The sequence below is a fragment of the Sabethes cyaneus genome, chromosome 2 (assembly GCF_943734655.1).
Source record: "Sabethes cyaneus chromosome 2, idSabCyanKW18_F2, whole genome shotgun sequence".
Lineage (NCBI taxonomy): Eukaryota > Metazoa > Arthropoda > Insecta > Diptera > Culicidae > Sabethes > Sabethes cyaneus.
This window is the reverse complement of record NC_071354.1, coordinates 109,976,832-110,004,430: the sequence shown is the minus strand read 5'-3', so window position 1 is coordinate 110,004,430 and position 27,599 is coordinate 109,976,832. Positions and strand designations below refer to the sequence as shown.

At 39.8% G+C, this 27,599-nt stretch overlaps 1 protein-coding gene across 1 annotated transcript; it reads right to left on the bottom strand.

Moving 5' to 3' along the window:
• Positions 1–884: 884 nt before the first annotated feature.
• Positions 885–27,599, bottom strand: LOC128738315 (26S proteasome regulatory subunit 7). Its single transcript, XM_053833353.1, has 5 exons — positions 27,277–27,599; positions 27,179–27,216; positions 26,931–27,104; positions 26,741–26,880; positions 885–1,816 (listed from the first exon to the last, which is right to left on the bottom strand). The coding sequence occupies exons 1-5, from the start codon at positions 27,347–27,349 to the stop codon at positions 937–939; spliced, it is 1,305 nt and encodes a 434-aa protein (XP_053689328.1). The 5' UTR covers positions 27,350–27,599; the 3' UTR covers positions 885–936.

Below are 27,599 nucleotides of genomic sequence, written 5' to 3'. Positions count from 1 at the left end.
AACCATCAAATTTGAATGTTTAATAAACGATACTTTTTGCTTCGTTCAAAAACCATACGGGGCATAATGGGCCACTATATGGGGCAATATGGGCACTTTAGTTAAAGTTACCATTTTAGCCAGTTTTTACTAGAAAATAACATAAAAGATTATATAATATAAACAAAAAGAGAAATGGTGACTATTTTCATTTCATTTAGCGGTTGTTTTATGATTGTTTCTATTTACCAATTTTTTTTTCAGTTGAACAACATAGGCAACATGGCGGTTCAAGTGGCAGGCAGTGAAAGACACAACTTTTGCTGTGTAACCTCTATTTTCGGGTTGATTGTTGCGTACAGTTACGCAGCATTATACTTGACTGTGTTATTTTAATGTTTATATTATTTTCCAGCGTTTATTGGTTATGTACAAATACATTGCCAGGTATGCTCATTATGCCTCTTATAGCTATGCTAAAATAATAATCAAAAATAATTATAATAATGCGATAACACAAAAAAATATCTCAATTACTCAAAGTGATTGTTCATATATGGTAATAGTAACCATATATGGAGTGGAGAAGTCCAGAGTACGCAACAAATAGCTATAGAGCTTATTTTGTAGGTTGCAATTCTTATAGTATTTTTACAATCCTGAGTCGGCTCGAGTTTTTTCTCAATATCTCAGACATGGCAATGAATTTGGATGCAGTTTTTGTTGAGATGCTTATTAAGAACATTATCAACAAGTTCATTAATCAAATTAGCAAAATTGATTGTTCAATATGCCCAAATGAACGGTGGCCCATTTTGTCCCGTATGCTCATTATGCCCCTATTACCCCTATATAAATTTTATACAGTGATATTGATAAGGAATGATGTTAACACCTTAGACATTTCTAAAACTTTTATTTAAGCGATACAAGACTGATATTTGTTAAGAAAATCGATCAATTGTAAGTCATATACCTCGGAGTAGCGCTAAACTTCGCGTAGCTTTTAATGACTTTATTCACTGCCTCGAGGAAATCTTTTTCTGTTGCAACCTTACGTCTAGCTCTAATAGCAAACATGCCGGCTTCCGTACAAACAGAACGAATTTCTGCACCGGTAGAATTTGGACACAAGCGAGCAAGCAATTCAAAACGAATGTCTCTTTCAACTGACATTGAGCGAGCATGGATTTTGAAAATATGCGTTCGTCCTTCCAAATCTGGAAGACCAAACTCTACTTTACGATCCAATCGACCAGGTCGCATTAATGCTGGATCCAGCGTATCCGGCCTGTTTGTTGCCATAAGAACTTTGATATTTCCACGAGGGTCGAATCCATCCAACTGATTGATTAGTTCCAACATGGTTCTTTGTACTTCATTGTCACCCCCAGCACCATCATCAAAGCGAGCACCTCCAATAGCGTCGATCTCATCAAAGAAAATCAGACAAGCTTTCTTTGACCGAGCCATTTCAAATAACTCACGCACCATGCGCGCTCCTTCTCCGACATATTTTTGGACCAATTCCGATCCAATAACACGAATGAAACAGGCATCGGTACGATTCGCCACTGCTCTAGCACACAATGTCTTTCCAGTACCAGGAGGGCCAAAAAGTAAGACGCCCTTAGGTGGTTCAATACCAAGGTTCACGAACTTTTCCGGATGTAACAGTGGAGTCTCAACAACTTCACGTAATTTTTCTATTTGTTCCTTGCATCCTCCTACATCACTGTATGTCACGTCAGGTTTTTCTTCAACTTGCATCATTGTCACTGTTGGATCTATTTTTGGTGGAAGAGGTATGTGAATCTGATATTTATTGCGGTCAACCCTAAAAAATAAATTATTATTCAATACTGTGTATTTATCACATTTTTACAATTGAAATAATTGTTATAAATTACATTTAAATGTTTATGGTATGTTCGAATCTCGGCTAGGTGGTGCCGCTAGATAGAGTCAGTAAAATTGTTGCACTAATCTTGTAAAACTGTCTTGTACTCTAATAGCCGGCTGAAGTGTGTCGGTAAAGAAGGGTCAAAACAAGTTTACTAATGAATTATTGCTAATTGCAAAGAAAATTGTACCATCCAAAGTGCGATATGGCTCATAAAAGTGCTATTTTACTTTAAATCGTTTCGGTCTCTTCGGCGCACTTATTGCTTGGAATGTAACGAAAAAGTGCGCCGAAGATACCGAAACGATTTAAAGTAAAATAGCACTTTTATGAACGATATCGCACTTTGGATGGTACAATTTTTCTTGCAATCAGCAATATGTTCTATCTTTTTGCATTATTAGGGTGGTCTTGTTTCCACACATAAGGCTGTATGAATAAGAGTTATAGCAAACTCTCCCATAAGATTTACACGAGAAAAGCAAAGCAAACTGTTTTATTCATACGGCCTTATAGGTTGATTCAAAAAAAGGAAGTTTTAAATGCGTACCTAAAATTCGATACCTTTATAAAAGTTGTAGAACATTCTAAAATAAGTAACTTTGTTGAATATAGTAACTATCTCTTATGATTGTCGAAATATAATGATTTGTTTGCAACAACCACTTTAAGAATCTATTTGTGTCAATAATTAATAACTTTTGAGGATACAATCATATACAGACAACTGATACTTGCTTTTACAGGTTTTTTGTTTTATTTTTATGTGTGAGTTGCTTGATCTGCCACCATTTGCCACCTTGAGAAATAATTTAGCTTAACGGGAAACTAGCAGTCATTAACTTTTCGTCGAAAAGCCCAATTTCGGAAGCAGTTTTTGGACCCAAAAGCGGGACTCTGTTTATAAAAATGTAAGTATTGCATTCTTCTTGCTAATCTGAACACAGCGAATACATTTTTATGAACAGAATTTTTGTTTCAAACAAAAAAACTGCTTTTAAAATTGGCAGAATTGATGACGACTAATTTCACCTTAAAGAAGTACTATTTTTTTACCAATAAAGCTCAATATCTCGGAAAATTATAGCGAAAATACCTTAAGCGGAAGGGCGTGTGGGGCAACCAAATTGATCAGAATATCGTCAATTTATCCTTATGTCTATTATATCGTCTTTTCTATAAAGAACCCTTGAGAATTAAACATTAAATAGCAAAAAACTGTATTTAAAAAATGATAGTTACGTTGGGTACTGCTTTCATATGTGGGGCAAGATGGCCCTGGGTAAATATAATAGAAATATTTAGAACAATTCATTTTTTCTAGGCATTTTGAATGTTTTTGTTTAACTTTATCAAGCTTAAGGCTATGACAAAATATTCCGTTTCCGTTTGCAGCACGAGGTGGGCCAGTTAGAGCCAAGTCTGTCCAAGGCTGAGAGAAGGTGGTTGTGATAATGATGAAAGAGCCCGTGCGGACAACGCTAGCGCCATAATGCGTTGATGATGATGAATTAATGAGGAGGAAGAAGAGATGACAGAACTTGACTCTATGCAGACCCGCTACAATTGTATAAACAATAACAATGGATGTACTTATCTTGATCTTCTACTTCCTTTTGTTTATCCGCTTCTCTGCATGTGTCAGTCTTGTTCGTATATTCGTAATAACTTAGGGCCTACATTGACTTCACTTCTTCCGCACCAACGTCTTCAACCTATGGCTGATCCCTTGTTGCCCCCAGGACAACGTTCGGGTCACCGTGGGAAGCGACGCAGAGATCAGACAAGGAAAAAGAGAAGAAAAAGAAAAGGGGGAAGTTTTAGCACAGAGAACAGACATCCAAGCGAAAGGTCCCCACTTGGATAAAACTTATGTCAAATTAGTAAGGAAACTATAGTGATGATGTCGCTAAAGGCGCATAAAATTCTACACTAAACTCACAACAGCTAGCTTCTGGCGCTAGCATAACGGTTACAGTCCATATATACTAGCGCCTGAGGAGCCAAAGGTTGTCAGTGTGCAAATCAAAAGAATCATTTAGTTGGGAAACTATATTGGTGGTGACGCTAGCATATTAGGTGGTTTTAATTAGAAATTTTATCCAAGAATTCCCGAAAAATTTGTTCCTGAATGGATGTCTGTTCTCTGTGGTTTTAGTTAACAAGTTGATTGCAGTTTTCAGGTTAGTAATATCATGAAGATTCTAAAATTCTGTCTGCCCATATCCTATGCTACTACTAACTACACGCTAGGAAGGACGCTACTCATCTCTCTAACTACCCATGTCATCACGGTCGGCAACCCAGCTGTTGCGAACATGGCCGCAGCGAATCAACACCAAAACAGTAGTGAAGATATAAGGTGCCATACCTCATTGACTCGACATACCATATCCACTAACACTGCTTCAGATTTGTATAAACGCGTACCTTTATTGTCTAGACGAATTGCCTTTACCTGTCATGCACAACTGCCACAGAAAATCTTGTTTAATTAGTTGCTTATAGAATAGCTGATGAGACAAAGTAAGTGAAATTCTCCTGAAAGTACGTGCAATTAAAATTCGATAATTATCCCTAAATATATTTCTTAAAGCTAAGATCTAGATTCTACAAAACCTTAAAGTGAAATCAACTAATTACTTAAATTAAAATTACTTAAAGTAAAGTTAAACCTACGGCAGGTAACTGATTGAATTTATATGAGTGATTTGAGCTTAAAAGCTAAGCTAGCTTGCTTAAAAACTACTTTTGCAGCACTCACGTGTTAAGATACAATTCCCAGTAAAGTTGATGAATTATACACCAAAGGCACTAAACGTAAGTAGTTAGAAACTAACAAATATTAACGGCATAAATGATTGCTATACTATACTAAACTTTCTTACACTATGTAAAGCTAACGTATGATTCTGATTCCAACTTTAATTGGCAGGAAATATTTAACCTCCACGTTGTTCACACGAATATTATTAAAATAAACGCTTAAACATTTGGAAAAGTCTTTAGTTGCTTTCGCAACATTTTAAACATTTCGTTTAAAGCGATCGGGAAGTGCTGTCAATATAAGATATGTTGAAACGGTCAAATCGTGGTAAAGATTCCGGAAAAGACTCCGAGTCGGAAGTAGCTTGCAAGCAAGGCGAAGTAGCAGCTATGTTGAGCGATAACTGTAAAGTTTGTGGTTGTTCGGAAAACAGTCGGATGGTGTACTGTGAAACTTGTGGTGATTGGTATCATTTTGAGTGCGTAGGCGTAGACGAAGGCATAGAGGAAGTGGATTGGAGCTGCGAGGATTGCGAAGCAAAACGTGTAGCTCGGAACACAGCTAGCTTGTCAACCTCGAAAGCATCAAATGACACAAATCCTGCATCACTGGGCACAATTCCAAAAAGGTCAGAAGAAGTGCAGACTTTGCAGAGGCAAATGAACAACATACTGGAGCAAATGGGGAAACAAAAGGAATCATACGAGCGTTTGCTGAAAACGCGAAAGCAAGAGCAACAAACAGTTTTGAATCAGCAACAGGAACAATTTATGAAGCAGCTGAAGGCAATGGAGCAGCAGTTTGCATCGCGGCTAGAGGTACCGAACGCGAACTCGACAACCATTAATCCTACTGGTGATGCAGGTGGAAGTCTTCGGAAAACGCCCGGAGAAGCCCGGAAGAATGTAGAACTGCAGCTTTCATTGTTGGCCGAGAAGTAGGCATTTGAAATGAGGCATTTCGATGAACGAATGAAGATCGCTACCGCCAAGGAGCTTCCAGCCTTCACGGGTGCACCGGAAGAGTGGCCCTTGTTCATTGCCACCTACGAGAATACCACTCGCATGTGCGGGTACAGCGGTGAAGAGAACTTGCTTCGTTTGCAGCGTAGTTTACGAGGAAAAGCTTTGGAGGTAGTTCGTACCGAAGCTGTGTACCCGGCAGGACTAAATGGAGTGATTCAAACGCTGCGTACGTTATTTGGACGACCGGAGGTGATAATCCATTCGTTGGTGTGCCGGATTCGGAATATGCCGCCACCGAAAACAGAAAGGCTTGGAACGCTAATCGACTTCGGTGTCGCTGTTCAGAACTTGTGTGCGACTATTAAGGCCTGCGGATTGGAAGAGCAACTATGCAATACTGCGTTGCTTCAAGAACTGGTTGATCGGTTGCCGCCTACGATTAAACTTAACTGGGCGCTGCATCGACAAACATTACCATCTGTATCACTTGCAGACTACGAAACGTGGTTAGAAAAGCTTGTAGAGGCAGCGTGTGTACCCAAGTAACCAGTGAGCACTTAAAGAAGCAGAAATCTAGCTTTTTATTAGCCTATGGTGCACACCATATCGTGCAGCATAGTTCAATATGCCTATAAAAAGCTGCTAGAAAGCCGGTTTTGGCGAAATATCCGGCTACATTGGTGCTTGGAGCTTTACAAAAGTCATAAAACGTAACGCCTGTTGCGTAACGGTAAAACGTCAAACATAAAAAAATGCGAAAAATATATTGTACATCCTTTTTTATCTTCCCTCTCTGTTATGCTTATATGGCGTACTTTGTTGACGTTTCAAGATTGCTTTTTGTTATTTTCTTTTTCGGTTAGAATTGAACCGCCAGCCAATCTGTCGATAGGAATAGGAATAGAGGAGTAGGACAACGCCTTTACCAATTGATCTGTAAACGGTAGTTGCGAGTCAGCTGCCAATAGCTCTACTTAAATTACCGAAATTCTTAACTCGGATGTTTGATTTGCTTATCAAGGCGGAATGGAGGGAAAGATTTTGTTTTTCACATATCTTCCATAAGTTGCGCTTTGGGAGAATTACCTACCTTTTATTTTCTTTTTATGTGATGGCATACATGTATAGAAATATTTCTTGCATATTATCCGTATGCATATGCCCTATAGATTCGTGTTGATGTTTATTTAATCGGCGGTGCAGGATTTTGCGTAAGACAAAAAGAGAGGGAAGCATTTTTTCTGTTATCACGCGTACGTTCGCAAGGAGATTTCCTGCAAGTGTGAGCAGTGTTCAAAATCTCTTTTGATGCCGGTAACGGCAATAAAGCTTGCTTAGAGCATCTAATCAGCTTTTCATAGTGCTTCAAGTAAATATTAATTCAGCATTGAGAATGCCATTTTAAAGCTGCTATGCTTTGACAATGCTGAATTATATCTGGCAGCATGTAACTTGCAAATTTAGAGCAGCTTTCAAGCTTAATTCAGTGCTTAGTGGTTACCTGGGTAGTCACTATACTATCCAGCTCATCATTTAGTGCGGTGAAAACGGAGAAGCGGGGCAGGAGAGAAGACGTAAACGTGCATTTAGAAGCGGATAGCGACTGACCACCAAAACAAGCGCCAATAAATAAGCCAATAAATAAAGCGTGTCTCATCTACCAGGAAAACTGTAGAAGCACCACCGGATTGCAAAAGGTTTCGAAATCTCGATATTAGTGGACGCTGGGCAGCTTTAAAACAACACAAGCAGTGCCGCAAGTGCTTAAAAAAGCATTTTGGAGCCTGTGAGGTGAAAACCCCGTGTGGCAGACGAGGGTGCACATACATGCACCATGAGCTACTACACGATGACTCGAGGTATAAAGCAGATGTCTACCCCAAGTCAACCCAGCCAAGTGAAGGAATGACATCGCAGAATTGTAACACGCATGTTAGCCAGTTCGGGAAAGTTCTCTTCAGATATATTCCTGTAACGGTGCATGGACGCGGTGTGTCCGTCAAGACGTACGCGTTCCATGACGATGGTTTGTCAGCAACATTTATGGAGACTAGTCTACTAAGGGAACTTAAGTTGGACGGCGAGCCCTACCCCCTCTGTCTGAACTGGACGGCGAAGCAGAAACGAGAAGAGAAGGATTCAGTGAAGCTTTCACTAGATTTCAGGAGCTTGTGGCAAAAAGAAGCAATTCTGGATCATTAAAGTGCACACAGTCAGTTGCCAAATCAATCTGTGGATATGGACGAGCTAGCGTCGAAGTACAAGCATCTAAAAGATCTGCCTATTGACTCGTACGGAAGCATCTCCCCAAGATTACTCATTGGTATTGATAACTGTAGGTTGGGTCACGCTTTGCATAGTCGTGAAGGTAAAGAAGACGAACCTGTAGCTAGCAAGACACGACTCGGCTGGCTAATCTACGGACCGTGCTCTATAACAATTGGATCAGCGAACGAAAGTTATTCGACGTGTCACAGTTTTCACATATGTCCATGTAGTGAGCAGCGCGATACTGAGCTTCATAGGATAGTAAAGGATTACTTTTCATTGGAAAGCATAGGCGTAGCGAAGACAGATAAACCACTACTATCGAAAGAAGACGATCGAGCAATCCGATTACTAGAGAAGCACATCATACAGAAAGGCGACCGCTATGAATCAGGCTTGCTCTGGAAGTGCGACGACGCACGTCTGCCTAACAGCAAGGCGATGGCTATGAAGAGACTAGTATGCCTAGAGAAGAAGCTGTTGAAGGAGCCAGACTTAGCAGAGGCCTTCGCTGAGAAGCTTCGTAAGTACGAGCGCAAAGGATACACTAAGAAGCTTTCGCCAACCGAGTGCGATGCCAGACACCCACGATCGTGGTATCTTCCGATATTTCCGGTTCAAAACCCGAATAAACCCGGAAAATTGCGCATAGTTTGGGACGCAGCAGCCGCGGTTAACGGCATATCGCTTAACGCAATGTTACTGAAGGGCCCAGACTTGCTTACTTCTATCGTGATAGTGCTTTTCAAATTCAGGGAGTTTCGGATTGCCGTGGCCGGTGATATCATTGAGATGTTTCACCAAGTGATGATGAACGGAACGGACCAACAATCTCTGAAGTTCCTCTGGAGAGGCTGCGATCAGAGTCGTGATCCAGATGTCTATGCCATGGTCGTGATGATATTTGGAGCACCCTGTTCCCCGAGTTGTGCGCTCTTTGTAAAGAACGTAAATGCTCGACGCTTCGAAGAGCAGTTCCCAAGAGCGGTAGAAGCCATTGTTCATGAACATTAAATGGATGATATGCTCACCAGCGTTGAGTCGGAAGCTGAAGCAGGACAGTTAACGAAGCAGGTAGAATACATTCACAGACAGGCTATCTTTCAGATCCATAACTGGTTATCCAACTCCAAGAACGTGTTGGAAACTCTAGGAGTGAAGGATGGAAAGGAGAAGAACTTGCGTCGGATAAAGTATTAGGGATGTGGTGGTGTACCTCGACAGATACGTTGTTGTTTAAATTGTCCCCTCGACAAGACTCCAAGCTGCTATCAGGACAGATTGTTCCGACAAAAAGGCAGGTACTCAGCACACTTATGAAAATCAACGATCCGCTGGGGCTAATCAGTAATTTTCTCATGTTCCTAAAGATCATGCTCCAAGAAATCTTGCGTTCGGGCGTAGGCTGGGATGATCCAATCGCAACCAAGGAATGGGATAAATGGCGGCTCTGGTTGAAAATCCTACCCAGAGTCGAATCCATCCGAATCCCTAGATGCTATCGCAAAAATACCAGTACCGAATCGAACATTCAACTCCACGTTTTCGTCGACGCATCCGAGAATAGTAATGCTGCAGTGGCCTATCTACGTTTTGAGGAAGGAGAAACCGTCGAATGCGCAATCCCTCGTCTCGAGCTACAGGCAGCAGTGATAGGAGTACGCCTCGCACGTTGTATAACGGATCACACCTACCACACACGTTGCATCACAACTGCCTGGAGTCGACAATTAAGATGGACAAATTCTCCCGATGGAAGCGTCTAGTGCGACATGTGGCCTTCGTTTGGCGGTATCCGTTGAATATACGTAGAAAGATGAAGAAAGACAGCCTCGTCATCGGCCCGCTCACTCAGGAAAAGCTAGCAAGAGCAGAGAACTGCATCTACAAGATCGTCCAAGCTGAGGTTTTTTCGGAAGAGATACGGATACTTCAAGAAGCCAACCAGGAGCCCTGGACGAGCAAGCGGAGTTTGCCTAAACATAGTAGCCTCTACACGCTTAGTCCCAACTTCGATAAGGAAGGTGTACTGCGTTTACACGGTCGCATCGATGCGTGAGAATTCATAAGAGATGAGACAAAACATTCGATTATACTTCCCAAAAGCCATCACGTGACCGATTTAATTATATCGCATATCCATGAACAATATTGTCATCTCAATCACCAAACAGTTTTGAACGAGGTACGGCAGAAGTATTATGTACCAAGTCTTCGAGCCGTCTACCGTCGTATTCGAAACAATTGCCAATTCTGCCGCGTAAGAAACGCGAAACCCCAGCCACCGATGATGGGAGATCTTCCGTCGACGCGTATGAAAGCATTTATTAGACCATTCTCGTACGTCGGCATCGATTATTTCGGGCCAATGCCGTTAATGGTAGGCCGTACAGTAGAAAAACGATGGGGCGTACTGATAACGTGTTTGACCATCAGAGCAGTACACATCGAAATCGCCTACTCACTGTCAGCTGAATCCTGTGTATTCGCTATTCGCATCTTTGTTACACGAAGAGGAATGCCACTAGAAATAATCAGCGACCGTGGCACAAATTTTATAGGTGCTAGTCGCGAATTACGGGACGCACTGGATAAAATAAACCAAAACAAGTTAATCGAGAGCTTCGTAAGCTCCCAGACCAAATGGTCTTTCAACCCTCCCGCAGCGCCACACTTTGGAGGATGCTGGGAAAGATTCATCCAGTCAATAAAAAAGACCTTGAACAATGTTAAACCCAATCGAACACCCACCGATGAAATGCTTCGAAACATGCTCCTTGAAGTAGAAGCAATCATCAATGATAGACCACTGACCGAAATACCACTCGACTATAATGAAGCGTCACCGCTCACCCCGAACGAGATCCTTATGGGATCATCGAACGGTTTCAAGCCTTCGATCGCGTTTAACGATATTGCTGCCGTAGTGACGTGTTCCTGGAAGATGTCGCAGGTGTATGCGAACAAGTTCTGGCGACGATGGGTCGCCGACTATCTCCCAACCCTCACCAGAAGGACTAAGTGGTTCCAACCCGTCAAGCCATTAGCTGAAAAAGATATTGTCATCGTAGTCGACCAAAACCAGCCCAGAAATTCGTGGCCAAAAGGACGAATCATCGAAGTCACCAGATCGAAGGACGGCCAAGTTCATCGGGCGTCAGTTCAAACAGCTACTGGAATTCTTGAGAGGCCAGCGGGTAAACTAGCCATATTTGATGTTGCTTCGACTGGAAGTAAGTCGGATCAATGATCGCGACGTACTGGGGCGGAGTGTTGCGAACATGGCCGCAGCGAATCAACACCAAAACAGTAGTGAAGATATGAGGTGCCATACCTCATTGACTCGACATACCATATTCACCAACACTGCTTCAGATTTGTATAAACGCGTACTTTTATTGTCTAGACGAATTGCCTTTATCTGTCATGCACAACTGCCACAGAAAATCTTGTTTAATTTGTTTGCTTATAGAATAGCTGATGAGACAAAGTAAATGAAATTCTCCTGAAAGTACGTGCAATTAAAATTCGATAATTATCCCTAAATATATTTCTAGATCTAGATCTAGATTCTACAAAACCCTAAAGTGAAATCAACTAATTACTTAAATTAAAATTACTTAAAGTAAAGTTAAACCTACGGCAGGTAACTGATTGAATTTATATGAGTGATTTGAACTTAAAAGCTAACCTAGCTTACTTAAAAACTATTTTTGCAGCACTCACGTGTTGAGATACAATTCCCAGTAAAGTTGATGAATTATACACTAAAGACACTAAACTAAACTAACAAATATTAACGGCAGAAATGATTGTTATACTATACTAAACTTTCTTACACTATGTAAAGCTAACGTATGATTCTGATTCCAACTTTAATTGACAGGAAATATTTAACCTCCACGTTCTTCACACGAATATTATTAAAATAAACGGTTAAACATTTGGAAAAGTCTTTAGTTGCTTTCGCAACACCAGCGCTGTTCAACCACCTACGCTCATTAAAAGCTACAGCCGCTTTTTTACATGCCATCATTGCAGTATTGTAGCTGTTGACGTTAATTACCGAATATTTTGTGTGGAATATTATTCAAGAGCAATATTATCGCTCAGCACTATCGAAAAACTACTTGAACTTCCGAATAATAGAGCAGATGCGGTATAATGGGGACTGGCACTCGCTCGTATTATTCCCGGTGACAGTAATTGCTTATTTGTAGCGGTAGCCAACCGGTTTGTCGGTATGCTCTTCAGATAATCGTCAAACTGAAGCATTTCTGTAACTAAGGATATGGTAGATCATGTAGAACTTCACTTGGAGATATGTATATATGCCGTGTTAATTGCAAACTGTCACTAAAGACTTAATAAGATGTTAGCGAAGTTGATAACCCTCTGTGAGGATTGAAGCGACAAAATCTGAATTCCATGGCCATATTTTAAGCACTATGATCATCTTTTAAGAAATGGGAACGATGGTATATTGAGGATATACTCTAACAAAAGTCCGATTCAAGGATTTATCAGTGCTGATTCCGCATAATTTGACAACATTGATATGGACTTGACATACTTTGACAGCTTAAAGTCCATCGTATACATTTACTATTTACGAATCATAATTGCAGAGTTAAATGTTAAACGTTAAAAGTTAAATGTTAGTGTTAAACGAGTTTGGATGTTTTATTTCGAAGTACGGGAAACGCGATATAAACATAGTTGAAGCAGCATTTCACATTACTCAAGCATCTCTTTTGAAAAGGCGGTGAGAAAAATTTACAAAATATGTTCTTGTTTTACATAATTTAATCAAATCCCGCCAAGCACCAAATGGGACAAAAGTGCAATTCAATTAGTCTAATACACTAGTGCACAAGTGCACTAATTCCATAAATTCAAACTTCGAACTTTTGCCTCGCGGTCAACGCACTTTTTCCGTGCTAATTTGGCAAAAGTGCGATTCGGCACTTGATCAGAAAAATGATGAATTTTAATACTAATGCTCCAGATGATTTATAGCTGAATGTGAAGATGTTGAGTTGGTACATCAATATTAAATATAGTTTACTGTTGTGCTTCATTTCATGAACATTGAAGACAACTTTAAATGTCGCACTTATGCCCCATCTTACTCTAATGGATAATCACGAAGAAAATCGTAGGAAAGTTTTACGATAACTAAAAATGTCCACTAGCGTGGCAAAAGTTCGTTTGAATCCAATTCATAATTAGCAACGCATTATTTACTTGTCCATGAGGGGTCAGTCTCGGTGTAGTGGTTAGCATTCACGCTTCTCACGCCGAGGACCTGGGTTCAAATCCCAACCCCGCAGAAGTCACAAATGACCCAAGCTGGTTAAAGTGACAAAAAAAACTTGTCCATGAATCGCACTTTTGCCCTACAAGACGTTTTAAGAGGTTTGATCAAATTATGGAAATAGAAATATATTTTGAGAATTTCTCTCACTGCATTTTTAAAAACCCGATTTAATCCACCTAGTGGTGAAAGGAACCTTTGTTATACGGTCTTACTTGCTGTTTGAGATAAAAATCGACACGGCTTCGGAACATAATTCATCTATTGGTTATCGTTACGTAGTGCGTTGGTTTACATAAAATTTTTGAAAATTGAATAAGTTTACAAAATTTGAACAAAATAGGAACACTTAAATTTTGATAGATCCTTTATTCATGAAATTGCTAAGTAAGGATAAGTAAGTTGTTATTAATCTGAGTAAGTGCAAATAAAAGTAAGTTGTAAGAGGAAATCTTATCATATACATTGTCTAGTAAAGGTCTAGTTTATAGGTTTTTGAACTATGCATAGTTTCCTGTAATGCTATTCTATTTGAATCACATCAGTAGAGTTTTCTTGAATAATTTTCATCAATTTTTATTAACCTTCGGTTACTGTATTTGATACAACACGTGTAGGTTTTCCAACTCAATTTTGTTATAAAGTTTAAAATGCATCCGTCTGCTGGTAGTCGAGTAATTCGGAGTTAAAATTAGAGTATTTTTTATAATCAAAGTTCTACAGTTCCTAAACAAGCAAACATACAGGTACACTATATTCAGCAAAGTTGTGTATTTTTATTATTTGTACAATTTTGTAGTACATAAAAAAGTTACACAACAATTACAAAAAGAGCAAAAATAGAAAAACTGATTTTACAAATTCATATACAATAAATAAGATTTTTCTATCTTTGCTGCAGAGATAGAAGGTTACTGTCTTCAGCAAAATTTCTTGTAATAATATGCTCTATAACTTTGCAGAACACATCAATGTGTTATATGGACACTGAAGAAAAATAAATTTTTTATTTCACTTTTAGGGGGATTAATCAAAATTTAAATTCTATCAGACGATAGAGCTTTCAATTTCAAGAAACTCTTCTAAAGGTTTGAGAAACTTAAAACCAAGTTTTCCCAGTCAAAACTCCCTTGCACACGTTTTCTTTGGTTTGGGACTATTTTGCGCGCGAGTAACTGTGTTGGCGCGAGTATTCGAGGGTTAATATCTTTTGACCGGTAAAACCAATTCTTATGAAATTTTGCATATATATTCGTAGTGTCAAAACCTCTCGATTGATATTAAAATAATTGAAATTAGGTAAATTTTCTTGGTTAAAATCATTATAAATTATTGTTTATTTTGGTGTGGTGTATACGGTTGCTCATAACTTTCAAATTAAACGTCCAATCAAAAAATCATTCAATAGTGATCTATTTGGATATATTATCTTTCAAATGAGACTAATAGCGCATAAATCGGCTTGGCCATCTCTAAGAAACAGGCGATAATTATTACCTTGTCAAAACAGGTTTTTTAAGGCTAACTTTTAAACTACTTGTTTGTTTTCAATAACAAATTCCTGAACAATTTAGCTTTAATAAGGGCTTTCATTTGATACTAAGATCGTTGAAATCGGTCATGTACTTCCGGAGAAACCCATGTCACGTATTTTTCACATTTTTGCTTATAACTTTTAAACGAAACGTCGTATCACGAAGCAACTCAAAAGTGATCTACTAGACAATAATACCTTTCAAATAAAAGTAATAGCGAACGATTCGGTTCAGCCATCTCTGAGAAACAGGCGATAGAAAAAATCATTACATACATACATACACACACACACAGACACACACACACACACACAGACACACACAGACACACACACACACACACACAGACACACACACACACACACACAGACACACACACACACACACAGACACACACAGACACACACACACACACACACAGACACACACACACACACACACAGACACACACACACACACAGACACACACACACATACACACAGACACACACACACACACACACAGACACACACACACACACAGACACACACACACACACACACAGACACACACACACACAGACACACAGACACACACACACACACACACACACACACACACACACACACACACACACACACACACACACACACACACACACACACACACACACACACACACACACACACACACACACACACACACACACACACACACACACACACACACACACACACACACACACACACACACACACACACACACACACACACACACACACACACACACACACACACACACACACACACACACACACACACACACACACACACACACACACACACACACACACACACACACACACACACACACACACACACACACACACACACACACACACACACACACACACACACACACACACACACACACACACACACACACACACACACACACACACACACACACACACACACACACACACACACACACACACACACACACACACACACACACACACACACACACACACACACACACACACACACACACACACACACACACACACACACACACACACACACACACACACACACACACACACACACACACACACACACACACACACACACACACACACACAGACATTGCTCAAATCGTCGAACCCTATCGATTGGTATATGTGACTTGGCCCTCCGGGCCAATTTCGTGTTTTTCGACCAATTTTTAAACCTTTGTTATAGTATAACAAAGGTAAAAAGGTGTTTGAGTGATGCGAAACGCTGCTGCAATGTTTCATCAAGCAATAGCCTTCATATTAACAGGAGCCGTATTTGCCATATAACGAAATATTACATCAAAACCGCTCCAAAGTAACATTTACACTTAATTCAGCAATTATGCTTCATAAACAACACATGTTTACGAGATAAATTCAAGCTATCTCAGTATTCGACTATTCATACTAATATTGTCAAATTACGCGCAATCTGCACTGATAAACCATTGAATCACACTTTTGCCCCTCTTTAGTCTACACATATTCACAAATATGCAGTTAATTAAAGCAAAATTCATTAATATTCGAGAAAAAATTGGAAAACTCCCTTTAATACTACAATATTTTATGTCTAAAGCTTACTACTCACTAAAGAAGGCTACAAGTCCTAGCCAAAATGGCTTGTAGCCTTCTTTAGTGAATGGCAAGCGACTTTACATAATATTTTATTATTATTATTCAAAACTCATGAAGTCATTCATATTTCCGTTATATTGCATGCAGCATATCTCAAAAATATTGAAATACTTCTACCGATATTTGGTACTCTTGTGCGCACTAAACAAGCGTACTTGTATAGCTATTGCGTCAATTTTCTTATGATTTATGCTCTTTTCAATTTAAAAGGGCATATCTCCAAAACCGTGCCTACGATTTTTTTTAAATTTCACCCAAATATAGTGGTAAGTGCTACAAATCGGATGGTGTACTCAGATTTCATGGAGAATTTTTTTTTGATAATAACGCTATTTGGAGCACCGTGGCGTGTTACCACCATCCGACTTTGATGGTTTCTCCTACAATAGTACATCAGCATCAGAAGGGCCCCTGGGAGATAAGCAGCGTCATTCATGATAAATTTGTATTGTTAGTTGCATGCCGTAAACGCGATTAGTCACAAGACATACAAATTACTCTAATAATGGAAAGGAAATGAGAAAATAACAGTAATAATTATCTAAAACAATACAATAGAGGTGACAGTAACAGAAATGTTAACAATAGTGAAGATGGTTATAATTGTAACATTAGTAGCAAAAACAATAATAATAATGAAATAACAACACAGGAAACAGCTACTGACTATAACTTCCTGCCCATTAATAATTGTAGTTTGGCAGCATAAGTATAAGAGAAAATTCCGACTCATCATAGAACTCTCTAACATATATTGATACATACCTATACACCCATGCACACTCATACATGTGTATATAATATACACATGTATACAGTGGACCCCCGTTCGTTTGAACGATTCCTCATGCAAACTAACGGGGCTACTTTTTAATTTGAACAACTGACCACCCTAAATATGCTGAAACTCGTATGAACTGGCCGCCCTGCTCTTTGTTATTGTTTTGATGGTTTGGTTTAGTTAGTAGTTGCAAGCAGCGAATATTTCATTCTCTGATCGAATTTCTATCGTAATCGTTGGGAAACAGATTGTGAAACTGATTAAACATGCTAGAGCGGTACAAACAAATCGTGTTTATGTGCATTGTCTGCATAAGCAAATGATGCCATGTTGAGAATGACATTTGAGCCATTTTTAATTTGCACGCCGTGCAAACCAACAGGGTTCAAATTAAAAAGTGTTCAGATTAAAAACGGTCAAACGAACAGGGGTCCGCGGTATATGCACACGAGTGTATATGTTTCAGTAGGATTTGGTTTCAATTTTCTAGAGAAATTTTTGTGCATACCTGCATTTCATCTAGAGAAAGCTTAGACTGTGGTAGTGTAAGGCGTTATCTGATTTCTGCCCCGAATGTTGACAGTGTGTTGGTGATGGCAGTTTTTATTTGTTTTCGTGCGTGAACTGAGCGGTATGCGCATTGAGGTAGATCGAGCTGACGATGACGACCTTTGTAGTAAGCGTTTGTCGGCAACCAATGTGTGTGATTTTTATTTAGCAGCAGTGCATGCTGTGATGTGAATCAGGGTTAGGAGCAGATGGGCGCTTGTCTGCTTGGATGGAGTGGACATGTATAAAATGGTGATGTGATATTGAATGTGAACGATAAATGAACCATAATGAATTAACAGTGAACCTCAAAATAATGACCTTTAGACTGTTTGAACACAAATTCCTATGGCAGCGCAACCAACTTGACTTTAAGTTTCCAATACGTAATAAATTACAGTGTATGATTTTATTGTTCTTAATATAGTAATATATATGATTATATGAGTTTTACATTATTATATAATATTTTTACATATTGACCAATTCATAGTCATAAAAATCTATATATCTATTAAAATCGTAAAGGGAGGGAGGGAGCATCAGGGTATCAAATGAATCGAAGACTGGATGAGGGATGTGGTAACCATGAGGTAATGCTAGGTAATGATAGTTTTCCCATCCCTAGCCCTTAGTCACTTTAAAAAATTCAATGCTGTGAAAAGTGTATGTTGTCTTGCAAGTGTTCTTTGAGAAGATAACCATAAAATCATCAACGCTTGTGGTGTTTTTTTAGTTTTAAGCGACTCTTGAAAATCACTATAAATAGATATCGATAAGAATTACAAGTTTTGAAAGGACCTTGGGAAAGATCCTTCTTTAGTGTGTGCCTTCCTAGTCTTATACTGGTTTTATGGCTGTTTTATCGAAGTTTTGTAGTATTACAAGTTTTTTGATCGGTTTTAAGGAGCAAATGCTGGAAACCTCTTCAAGTGCATCTTAAAATTGAATTTGTTACTTGGGACCTAGATGTAGGTATTGAAGTTTGCATCAATATCAGTCATGTCGATATTAACATTCTTGGACAGACAGCGGCTTTGAGTAGTAAGCGCAATCAGGCATGTCTGAACAAATTGTTCAGCCTGATGGCTCTGCGTGTAGCATGCGGGTATCGTACATATCGTTGGATGCGATCGGGGTCATTGCAGCCATGATCCCCATATGCATACTTCTAGGTGAGAACATCGAGTGCCATAGGTAGAGGACCCATAGGTTGATCCAGAACAGCTCGTGCTGAATCGGTAGAAGACACGGTGAGGTAATGTTTTACCTCACTCAATGTTTGTCAGGGCATGAATGCTTTAAGAAGTATCTACATACACGTGGGCGGGTTGTATTGCCCTTTTGCCCCATATGCACAGTAACCGGGGAAACGGAGGAGCACGTGATGTTTCACTGTCCGCGTTTCGGAACCACTCGGCTCTTGGAGAAGACACCAACGCCGACAATATCGTGTAGAGAATGTGCGCGGATAAGCGCGCGTGGGTCGCCGTCGATAGGCCGATGATGGCTAGAACGTTTGCAACGACAGGGCCTGACATAGCTTAGCTAGCGTCAGATAAAGGGCTGAGTGAGCAGCCCACGCCCTAGGTGAGGGGTAGTGACTAGGGCTGTCGATATTGGGTGCTTTTGGTGAAAACCGGTATTTCGGTATTGGCGTTGAAAATACCGGTAAAATACCGGTATTGGCAGATTATTCGGAATCAATAGAAATGTCGATGTTTTTCAGTAAATGTCTCTATTTTCAAACTTTAGTTTCAGTATTGTTCCTTAGCAAAGTAGAATTTAAGCAGATATAATACGCTTAGTGATTTATTTCCCTTGCTAGATTTTATAACCAGCGCTTCCAACGATTGAAACAAGTTCTGCTTTCACCGAAGTCTGACAAACGGCTCTAAGCGCACCAAATTCCTGGTACTTTCATTTCTTCAGATTTATAGTAGGGAAACCCGCTTTTAACTATTTTTAAATGTCCCGGTATTGTAGCTTTCAGCATATTAAATGCCCCGGTCTCCTATTGTCTCTTCACGAATTTTCCTGCATTCCCAGAGCAGAATCCTTGCATAGCGTCATCCTCTTCATCATCGTTCACCGATATTTTCTCTTCTCTATTATCAATCCCACTATTCGCAGAGCTTGGAAATTTTATCTGCTTGTTTAATCAATGTATCACTCGAAATACTTCCGAAAATATTCCAAAGTCTTTCCTGGCAGATCTTTTAATGGCAAGAATGCCCAAAAAGTGGAAATAGTCCCGTATTCTGACTAGGGCTCGGCATCTTCGAAACAAATAAATGAAGCAGACTTTCTCTTACCTTCGCTGTATACATGAAGCGATTTGTTTCATTTGATGAACGGAACGTTTTAAGCAAGCTTCAGCTGAAATTAGTGACTATTTCAAATGGCGACGATTGAGTCAGGCACGATTTGTCGATGTTGAGTAGATTAATTATAATATGCGCTAAATTGTAGGAAATGTTACTTAAATTCAATTCAATTGTATTCAAAGTTGCTGGCCTTCTACTGAATATTTGATAGACATTTGATTTAACAAATGAAACTTTAAAATCGTTCGACATAATGAAGTGAAAACCGTTTTATAGAGGCTGATTGAAGACAGTTTTAAAACGAAGCGACGTTGCTTCAGTTGAAACTAAACCTTCATTACTTCATTGTTGAATAGTGATTTACTTATAAGTGACGATGCTGGGCCCTGATATTTGTTTCCTAAATTCGTTATTTGAGAACTTCCAATAATTTGGTGGCTTTTAAATATCAAGTTGTTCAAAAATAAATTGAAACGCTACATCTAGTTCTTACAACGAAACTTTTTTACGGCAAAGATGCTCTACTGTGCCTTAAACGGATTTAAGAGCTATAATTATTTGACCCACAATTTCACCTTCTTCATTGTTAGTAGTCGCAGCAGAATCTCTTCAGCATTAACTCCAAATTGTTTTTCTATGAGTTTTACAATCTCCCATCAAACTTAGTTCTTCTTCGAATAAGGCAGTGTGAAAAAACTAAGATATTAGAAAATACCGGAAATACCGGTTTTTTGCTTTGTCAAAACCGGTATTTCGGTATCCAAAAATTGGTCGGTATTACCGGTTTCGGTACTACCGGTACTACCGGTTAGACAGCCCTAGTAGTGACGGTATGACGTGACAAGTGGTGTTGTTTGAACCTTTACCAAACAACGGGTACGATGGACTATTGAGTGCTTATGCACGTCCTCCCTCCTAAAGTAAAACTCACGGTAGTTCCGGAAGGGGTCCAGGAAGCGGGGAGCAGAAGAGTTTTTAGTAGGTCGGCGCAAGTTACACCTTGCGAATCCTATTCGGCACCGCGGAGGTGTCTTTGAAGATTTTTTCAAACCTGTATAAAAACATACAAAAAGACATACCATAAGGTCGCCATCTACCGCTCATTTAAAAACGATTCTAAGTTAGTTTGTCCATAGCAAATCTAAATTGAGGTCAATCAAAACCCAATTTGCGTCATAAGATAGAAAAAACAATTGTGGTTACAGGAAAAATTTACCTGGTTTCTAAATATTTAATAATACAGTTCGGACTCGATTATCCGCAGATGCGATTACCCGGGGTTTTGATAATCCGGGGATTCCATTATCCGGGTATTTAGACACGATCAGGGTAAAAAAAAAAACATTTTTTAAATAATTTATTTTAAACTCAAATGTTATAGTTATCATGTTAGATAATGATTCTAGCACGATAAATACTGATTCATCTCCTTAAAGGTATAAAATTCCTTTCCTACATATTTTTATCAGCGAGTAATGCAGATAATGGAAGCTTTTTTTAATTTTTAAATTGTTGCGTGGTATGATCATCATCATCATCATCATAATCATCATCAGCATCATCAAAATCATCACCATCATCATCATCATCATTATCATCATTATTATGGACTAATCTCAAGTTTTTAGTCTTGACCTTGAAATGCGGTCATACATATATATTAATATTTTTTGAAACGATGGTTCTACAATTGATGAAGGGACGGTAGGGGAAAGAAATGAAAATTTTTTTGGTGAAGGAGGAAGAGCGGAAAGGAAGGGGGGGGTATTGGTAGCTATGCTTGACAAGTAGTCATTTTGACTCCTACCTTTTGTCCAATGCTGGAGGGTGCATGAGTCGAACCAAGCTGTAGTCTGAGATTATAACCGGATTCGAACCCACAACACCCGCCAGGGCATGTGGTTCGCTGGTACTTGTACCTTTGAACCATAGAGGCGCTGGACAAAAGGAGACCGCAAAATCCACTTCTCAAGAATAGCGACGCGTTTGGTTGGGTTATCGACACATATTGTGCCGCTTCCTATATCAATTGCAGATTACCACCGAGTGAGAAGTTTTAATCTAACTACTTTTTACTTTCAGGACGACGACACTATCTTGACTGACGACCGTGCGGTGATCGAAAGGTGGAAGCAGGACTACGATGAACACCTGAATGGAGTGCAGGCGGAAGATCATGATAACGGAGGAAGTGACCACATTGGTGTAGCAAGCAACGAAGATGTGCCACCCCCATCGATGAGGGAAGTTAAAGAAGCCATCCAGCGGCTGAAGAACAACAAAGCAGCGGGAAAGGATGGCATTGGAGCGGAACTTATTAAAATGGGCCCGGACTAATTGGCCGGCTTTCTGCATCAACTGATTGTTAAGATTTGGGATACGGAACGACTGCCGGAGGAGTGGAAAGAAGGGGTTATCTGCCCTATCTACAAAAAAGGTGATAAGCTGGATTGTGAGAACTACCAAGTGATCACGATCCTGAATGCCGCCTACAAAGTGCTGTCCCAAGTCATCTTTCATCGACTATAGCCAATAGATTTGTGAGAAGTTACCAGTCCGGCTTCATGGAGGGTCGGTCTACAACGGACCAAATCTTCACCCTGCGGCAGATCCTCCAGAAGTGCCGCGAATTCCGAGTCCCCACGCACCACCTATTCATCGATTTCAAAGCCGCATATGATAGCGTAAACCGACAAGAGCTATGGAAAATTTTGGACGAAAACGGCTTTCCGGATAAGCTTACTAGACTTATCATGGCTACGATGGATGGGATCCAGTGCTGTGTGAGAATCTCGGGTGGATTGTCGGACCCATTCGAATCTCGCAGGGGGCTTCGACAAGGAGATGGTCTTTCCTGCCTGCTATTCAACATTGCGCTTGAAGGTGTTATAAGACGAGCGGCGATCGAAATGCGGGGCACAATTTTCAATAAATCCAGTCAATTTAACGACGTGGATGCTGTCGGCAGAACATTTGAAGCGGTGGAAGATCAATACACCAGACTAAAACGCTAAGCAGAGAAGAATGGATTGAAGATAAATACGTCTAAAACGAAGTATATGCTGGCGGGCGGGATCGAGCGCGACAGGGCCCGCTTGGGCAGTAGCGTGGTAATCGACGGGGATGAGTTCGAGGTAGTCGACGAGTTCGTATACCTTGGCTCACTGGCAACAGAGGACAACAATACCAGCCGTGACATTAAAAGACGCATTATCAGCGGAAGTCGGGCCTACTACGGACTCCACAAACACTTGCGGTCGAACAATTTGAGCCCCCGTACAAAGTGCACACTGTACAAAACGCTAATTACACCGGCACGAAACGTGGACACTGCTAGAAGGGGACCTACGAGCACTCGGAGTTTTCGAACGGCGGGTGCTAAGAACCATCTTTGGCGGAGTGCAAGAGAACGGTGTATCAGTGGCGACTCTTGGGTCTTAGCTTACTTGTTCAACCAGCGAAAAATACAAATTAATACGCAGCTTTTTTTATTATCGCATTTCTATATTTTAATCATAAAACAAGCATTAGGGGTATTTACGGAGCGCATGCTATGTTGCGAAAACGGTGTATTTCGTGTATATACTGCCGCAATTCGCATTGCAGTTCCGGTTTCTATGGAGATGGAACTGTTATGCGAGTAGCGGCAGCATAAATACGCAATACTCCGTATACGCATCATAGCAAGCGCTACGTGAATATCCCTATTATTTAAATAACGGAATACGACGGTTTACTTTACCAGCAAACTGAATTTTAACTACGAACCGAAAACTTTTCGTTCAATTAACCTATTGAACAAAATTCAAGAATAACTACCTTCCTGCGATGCGCGCACAAGCCCACACCACACGCACCACAAGCAATATGCGTAAGTTGTTCAATGCTAAAGATGAACGAGTTAATGAGAACATTTTGCGAATAATGCATGCCAACTGCGCTCGTCGTGACTGTCGTGTTGAACGGTTTGCTTATCAGCTTCGTAACTAAACTAAATTCGTATTGCATATGCGTCGGTGCAAACGAAATCATGAACGAGTGATAAAAACAATTTTGTCGGGCTGAATTTTGTTGCCTGTCCTATGAACAGGTTGAACATGCGGACGAGTCGCCACTGCGGTGTATGGAGGCGAAGAATGAACCACGAGCTCGCGCGTCTCTACGGCGAACCAAGTATTCAGAAAGTGGTTAAAGCTGGACGGATACGTTGGGCAGGACATGTTGCTAGAATGCCGGACGACTATCCTGCAAAAATGGTTTTCGCATCAAATCCGGTAGGAACAAGACGAAGAGGAGCACAGCAAGCGAGGTGGCAAAACCAGGTGGAGCGAGATCTGGCGAGCACTGGGTGCCCACGGAACTGGAGATCAGTTGCCATGGACCGAAACAGATGGAGAAATTATGCTGCGCAAGCCTTGTCGTAAGACGTTAGGCCAATTAAGTAAGCAAAAAAATTGAAAAATTGAGATATCCAAAAACGGTTACGTAACAATTTAGATAATTCATTTTTAAATGCTGAAAAAAAATTTCAGCCAAATCGGTCCACTAAATTCAGAGACACACGTAGGGGTAGTGCGGGTAAGACCGGCACCCCTAGAGTTTTACTAGACAGCATTAAATAATTGTGTTATTATACACTGAACATGTTAGTATTCATTATTTCAGATATTTAAAAACAGTTCGAGTTTATCATGAATCATCAAATGTCAAAATAATAAACAAAACATACGCGAGTGCCACCGACGCGCAGCTTGATGTAACGTTTCGCGAGTAATTTTTAAGCTTTAATTCTAAGAAGAAGTCTCAAACTAAGTTTTATGATTCTACATATTCCTATTAGCATTGTTTGTCATCATTAAGATTTCAGTAGAAATAAATTAGAGTGGTAAATGTATGAAAACCGCCTTCTTAAGAAAACATGTGCTATGGGGGTAACACCGGCATCCTTCGAAAACAGGCTACTTGCAGGTCGTCGGTAACGCTCATCCTGCGTTTATCTCGCCCTAAATCATCTTGAACTTATTTAAAGTTTATAAGAAAAAAGTTGTTATCCATAGTTGTGGTAAACCCTCATTATGGCTGCCGTACATATACCGTATTTTTGGTTATCGTCTGATTAACAAATCAGAAAACTGGCCGCTTTCCCGGAGGTTTGGGGTACTTATTGGGATCTGATCATTAAATTTCTAGGTTCATGACTTGACTTTATTTGTGCTTGTCATTAAATTCTGGTGTGATTCTAGGTGGCACATGATGGGTTTAGTTAATTTTAAATTGTTGTTATGTGTGTGACAGGGTATCCGGGTACCTTTCCCGTTTTCAAAATAGTTATAACTCATTCTATTTAAAACATACGTCATTGAAATTTGGTGACATCGTAAAACTCGTTAGTCTTAAGTAAATGAGGTAATTTGGTGCATATCCAGATTGGGGATTAGCAATGAGGGGCACTTGAATTTTTTTATTACGTAGGAGGGCGACAAGGGTACCCGGATACCCATGATTTGCTATGTTCATAACTTTGGGTATTTTGAACCGATTTGCATGAAACCAGTGGTATTTGATTCGTACATTTATATAGTTTTGAATAGATAAAGCATTTGGCCATCAAATGACAAGCAGTTCGCGGGAATCGGTAATTCCGGAGCAATGCCCGGTAAAGGTAAGAAGCCGTTTGTTTTGAAAGAATATCAGCTTTCAGCAAAGCTATTAGCTTTGAACTTGACATTGTGGACCCTTTTTCACCTAACGACATAAACTGAACACTTTAGATCGCATTGGCCATTCCAGAATTGGGTTGTTGTAGGGTTACAGATGGCCAGTTGGGTGCCTTAGCCAATATAAGAATTGGTTTAGCGGATCTTTTAGATGTTTTGAGCAGATATGGCCAGTTTAGTACTAATTGATAATTTCGGCACTGGTTCCAAATGTATAACAGATGGTTCAACGTTTTGCTACGCTTGCTAAGCATTATCTTGAATCCTACGGTATCATATGTGACCCCGTAGAAGCCATTTTCGAAATAACCAATCAAAATACATCGAAATGCAAAAAATATCACCTACCGAACTAATTCCAAGAACTTGGATACCCATATTGCTAGGTTTTACCTCCAATCCTAGACTGGCGCAGGAACCTGATTCATCTCATTAAATGAAATTGTTCGCTGTATTAATTTCTAGAGTTTTCCGCATGATCCTGCAAATTTATCAGTTTTCTACCTCACAGCGGACACTCTGTCGGAATTCTAGATTTTCGGGCCCCGTATGTCTTTTAATGGCCAAAGGGCCAGATAATACAAAACTAGATAAATTAACAAATCAAATGACACTTATATCATCAAAATCGTTGATGTTGATGTTGAATCGTTGATGATATAACAATATCAATTTTGGGTACCCGGGTATCCTTGTCGCCCTGCTAAAGGTTTTTTTTGTCGCACACATAACGGTTAAAATCGGTCCAGCTATCTCCGAGAAAAGTGTGCTCATAGGCTCATACTCAAAACGTTACACATATAGACGCACGCAGAAAATATTATTAATGATATTCGGCCCGCTGGGCCTTCTTTCTATTTTCGGTTTGCCGAGTGACCTATACCTATACCTTTATAACTATATATTTAAGTAGTAGAAAGGTGAAAAGATGTAGTTTGTACTTTTTATTAACTTACCCGACACGCATTCCTTCTTCAATATCGGTTGGCGCAACGGAGTCGGCTAAGTCAACGACGAATTTAGCAAATTGTTTAACATTAATGATATATTTTGGGTCATCAGAATCGGCGTTAATAATTTTGGTACATCTTGCAACCTTAAATATATGCTCAATTAAACCGCGTAAAATGAATAAGGAAAACATACTTGCAATGGTTGCTCATTCTGCAAAATTTGTTTATCAGCTGCAAGATCCCAAAGAGCAGGAGGAGCCAAACCAGTGTCACTTTCTTTAATTCCAGTTAACTCATTAACCTGTTTGATAGCCTTTTGAATGTCTTCATCAATCTGCTTTATTGCCTTATGATATTGGCCTTGACCCTGTAAATGTTAAGCCAAAATCATATTTTTTTTATTCTGAATTATTATGCCGTTTAGCGTAACTGAATACTTACATAGGTTTTCAATAACTCGATATCCACATCGTCCAATGCTAATTTTACAAAATGAAAAAATAGTTTTTTAAATTGTCGGCTTCAAATCTGTCTATTACCTTCAATTTCTGGTTCGGCTTCCTTTCCATCGGATTTCACTTTCCGCATATCATCTCCTAAATGATCAGGCATTTTGATTAATTTTATATGTAAAATTACTAACTCGTATTCTGCTTTTAATGCACGGGGCACGGTGCACGGATAGACGGTTTCGGCTCAATGCTCAATCGTATTGACGATGACGATTACAAGCAAAATTGGAAAAATCGAATAATCAAGAAAGTACGGGTCGAGATCGAGAGTTACCGATACTATCGATAATTTTTACATGTCATTTATAGAGTGACTATATACAGAGTGGCGACAGAGAATGTCAAAATTG

What these genes read in the sequence shown, in the direction of transcription:
- LOC128738315 (XM_053833353.1), bottom strand. Translation starts at nt 27,349, where the DNA reads ATGCCTGATCATTTAGGAGATGATATGCGGAAAGTGAAATCCGATGGA. An exon ending in AGCCGAACCAGAAATTGAAG is followed by an intron (nt 27,217 to 27,276) that starts GTAATAGACAGA and finishes TTGTAAAATTAG; the next exon opens with CATTGGACGATGTGGATATC. An exon ending in AGAATGAGCAACCATTGCAA is followed by an intron (nt 26,881 to 26,930) that starts GTATGTTTTCCT and finishes CATATATTTAAG; the next exon opens with GTTGCAAGATGTACCAAAAT.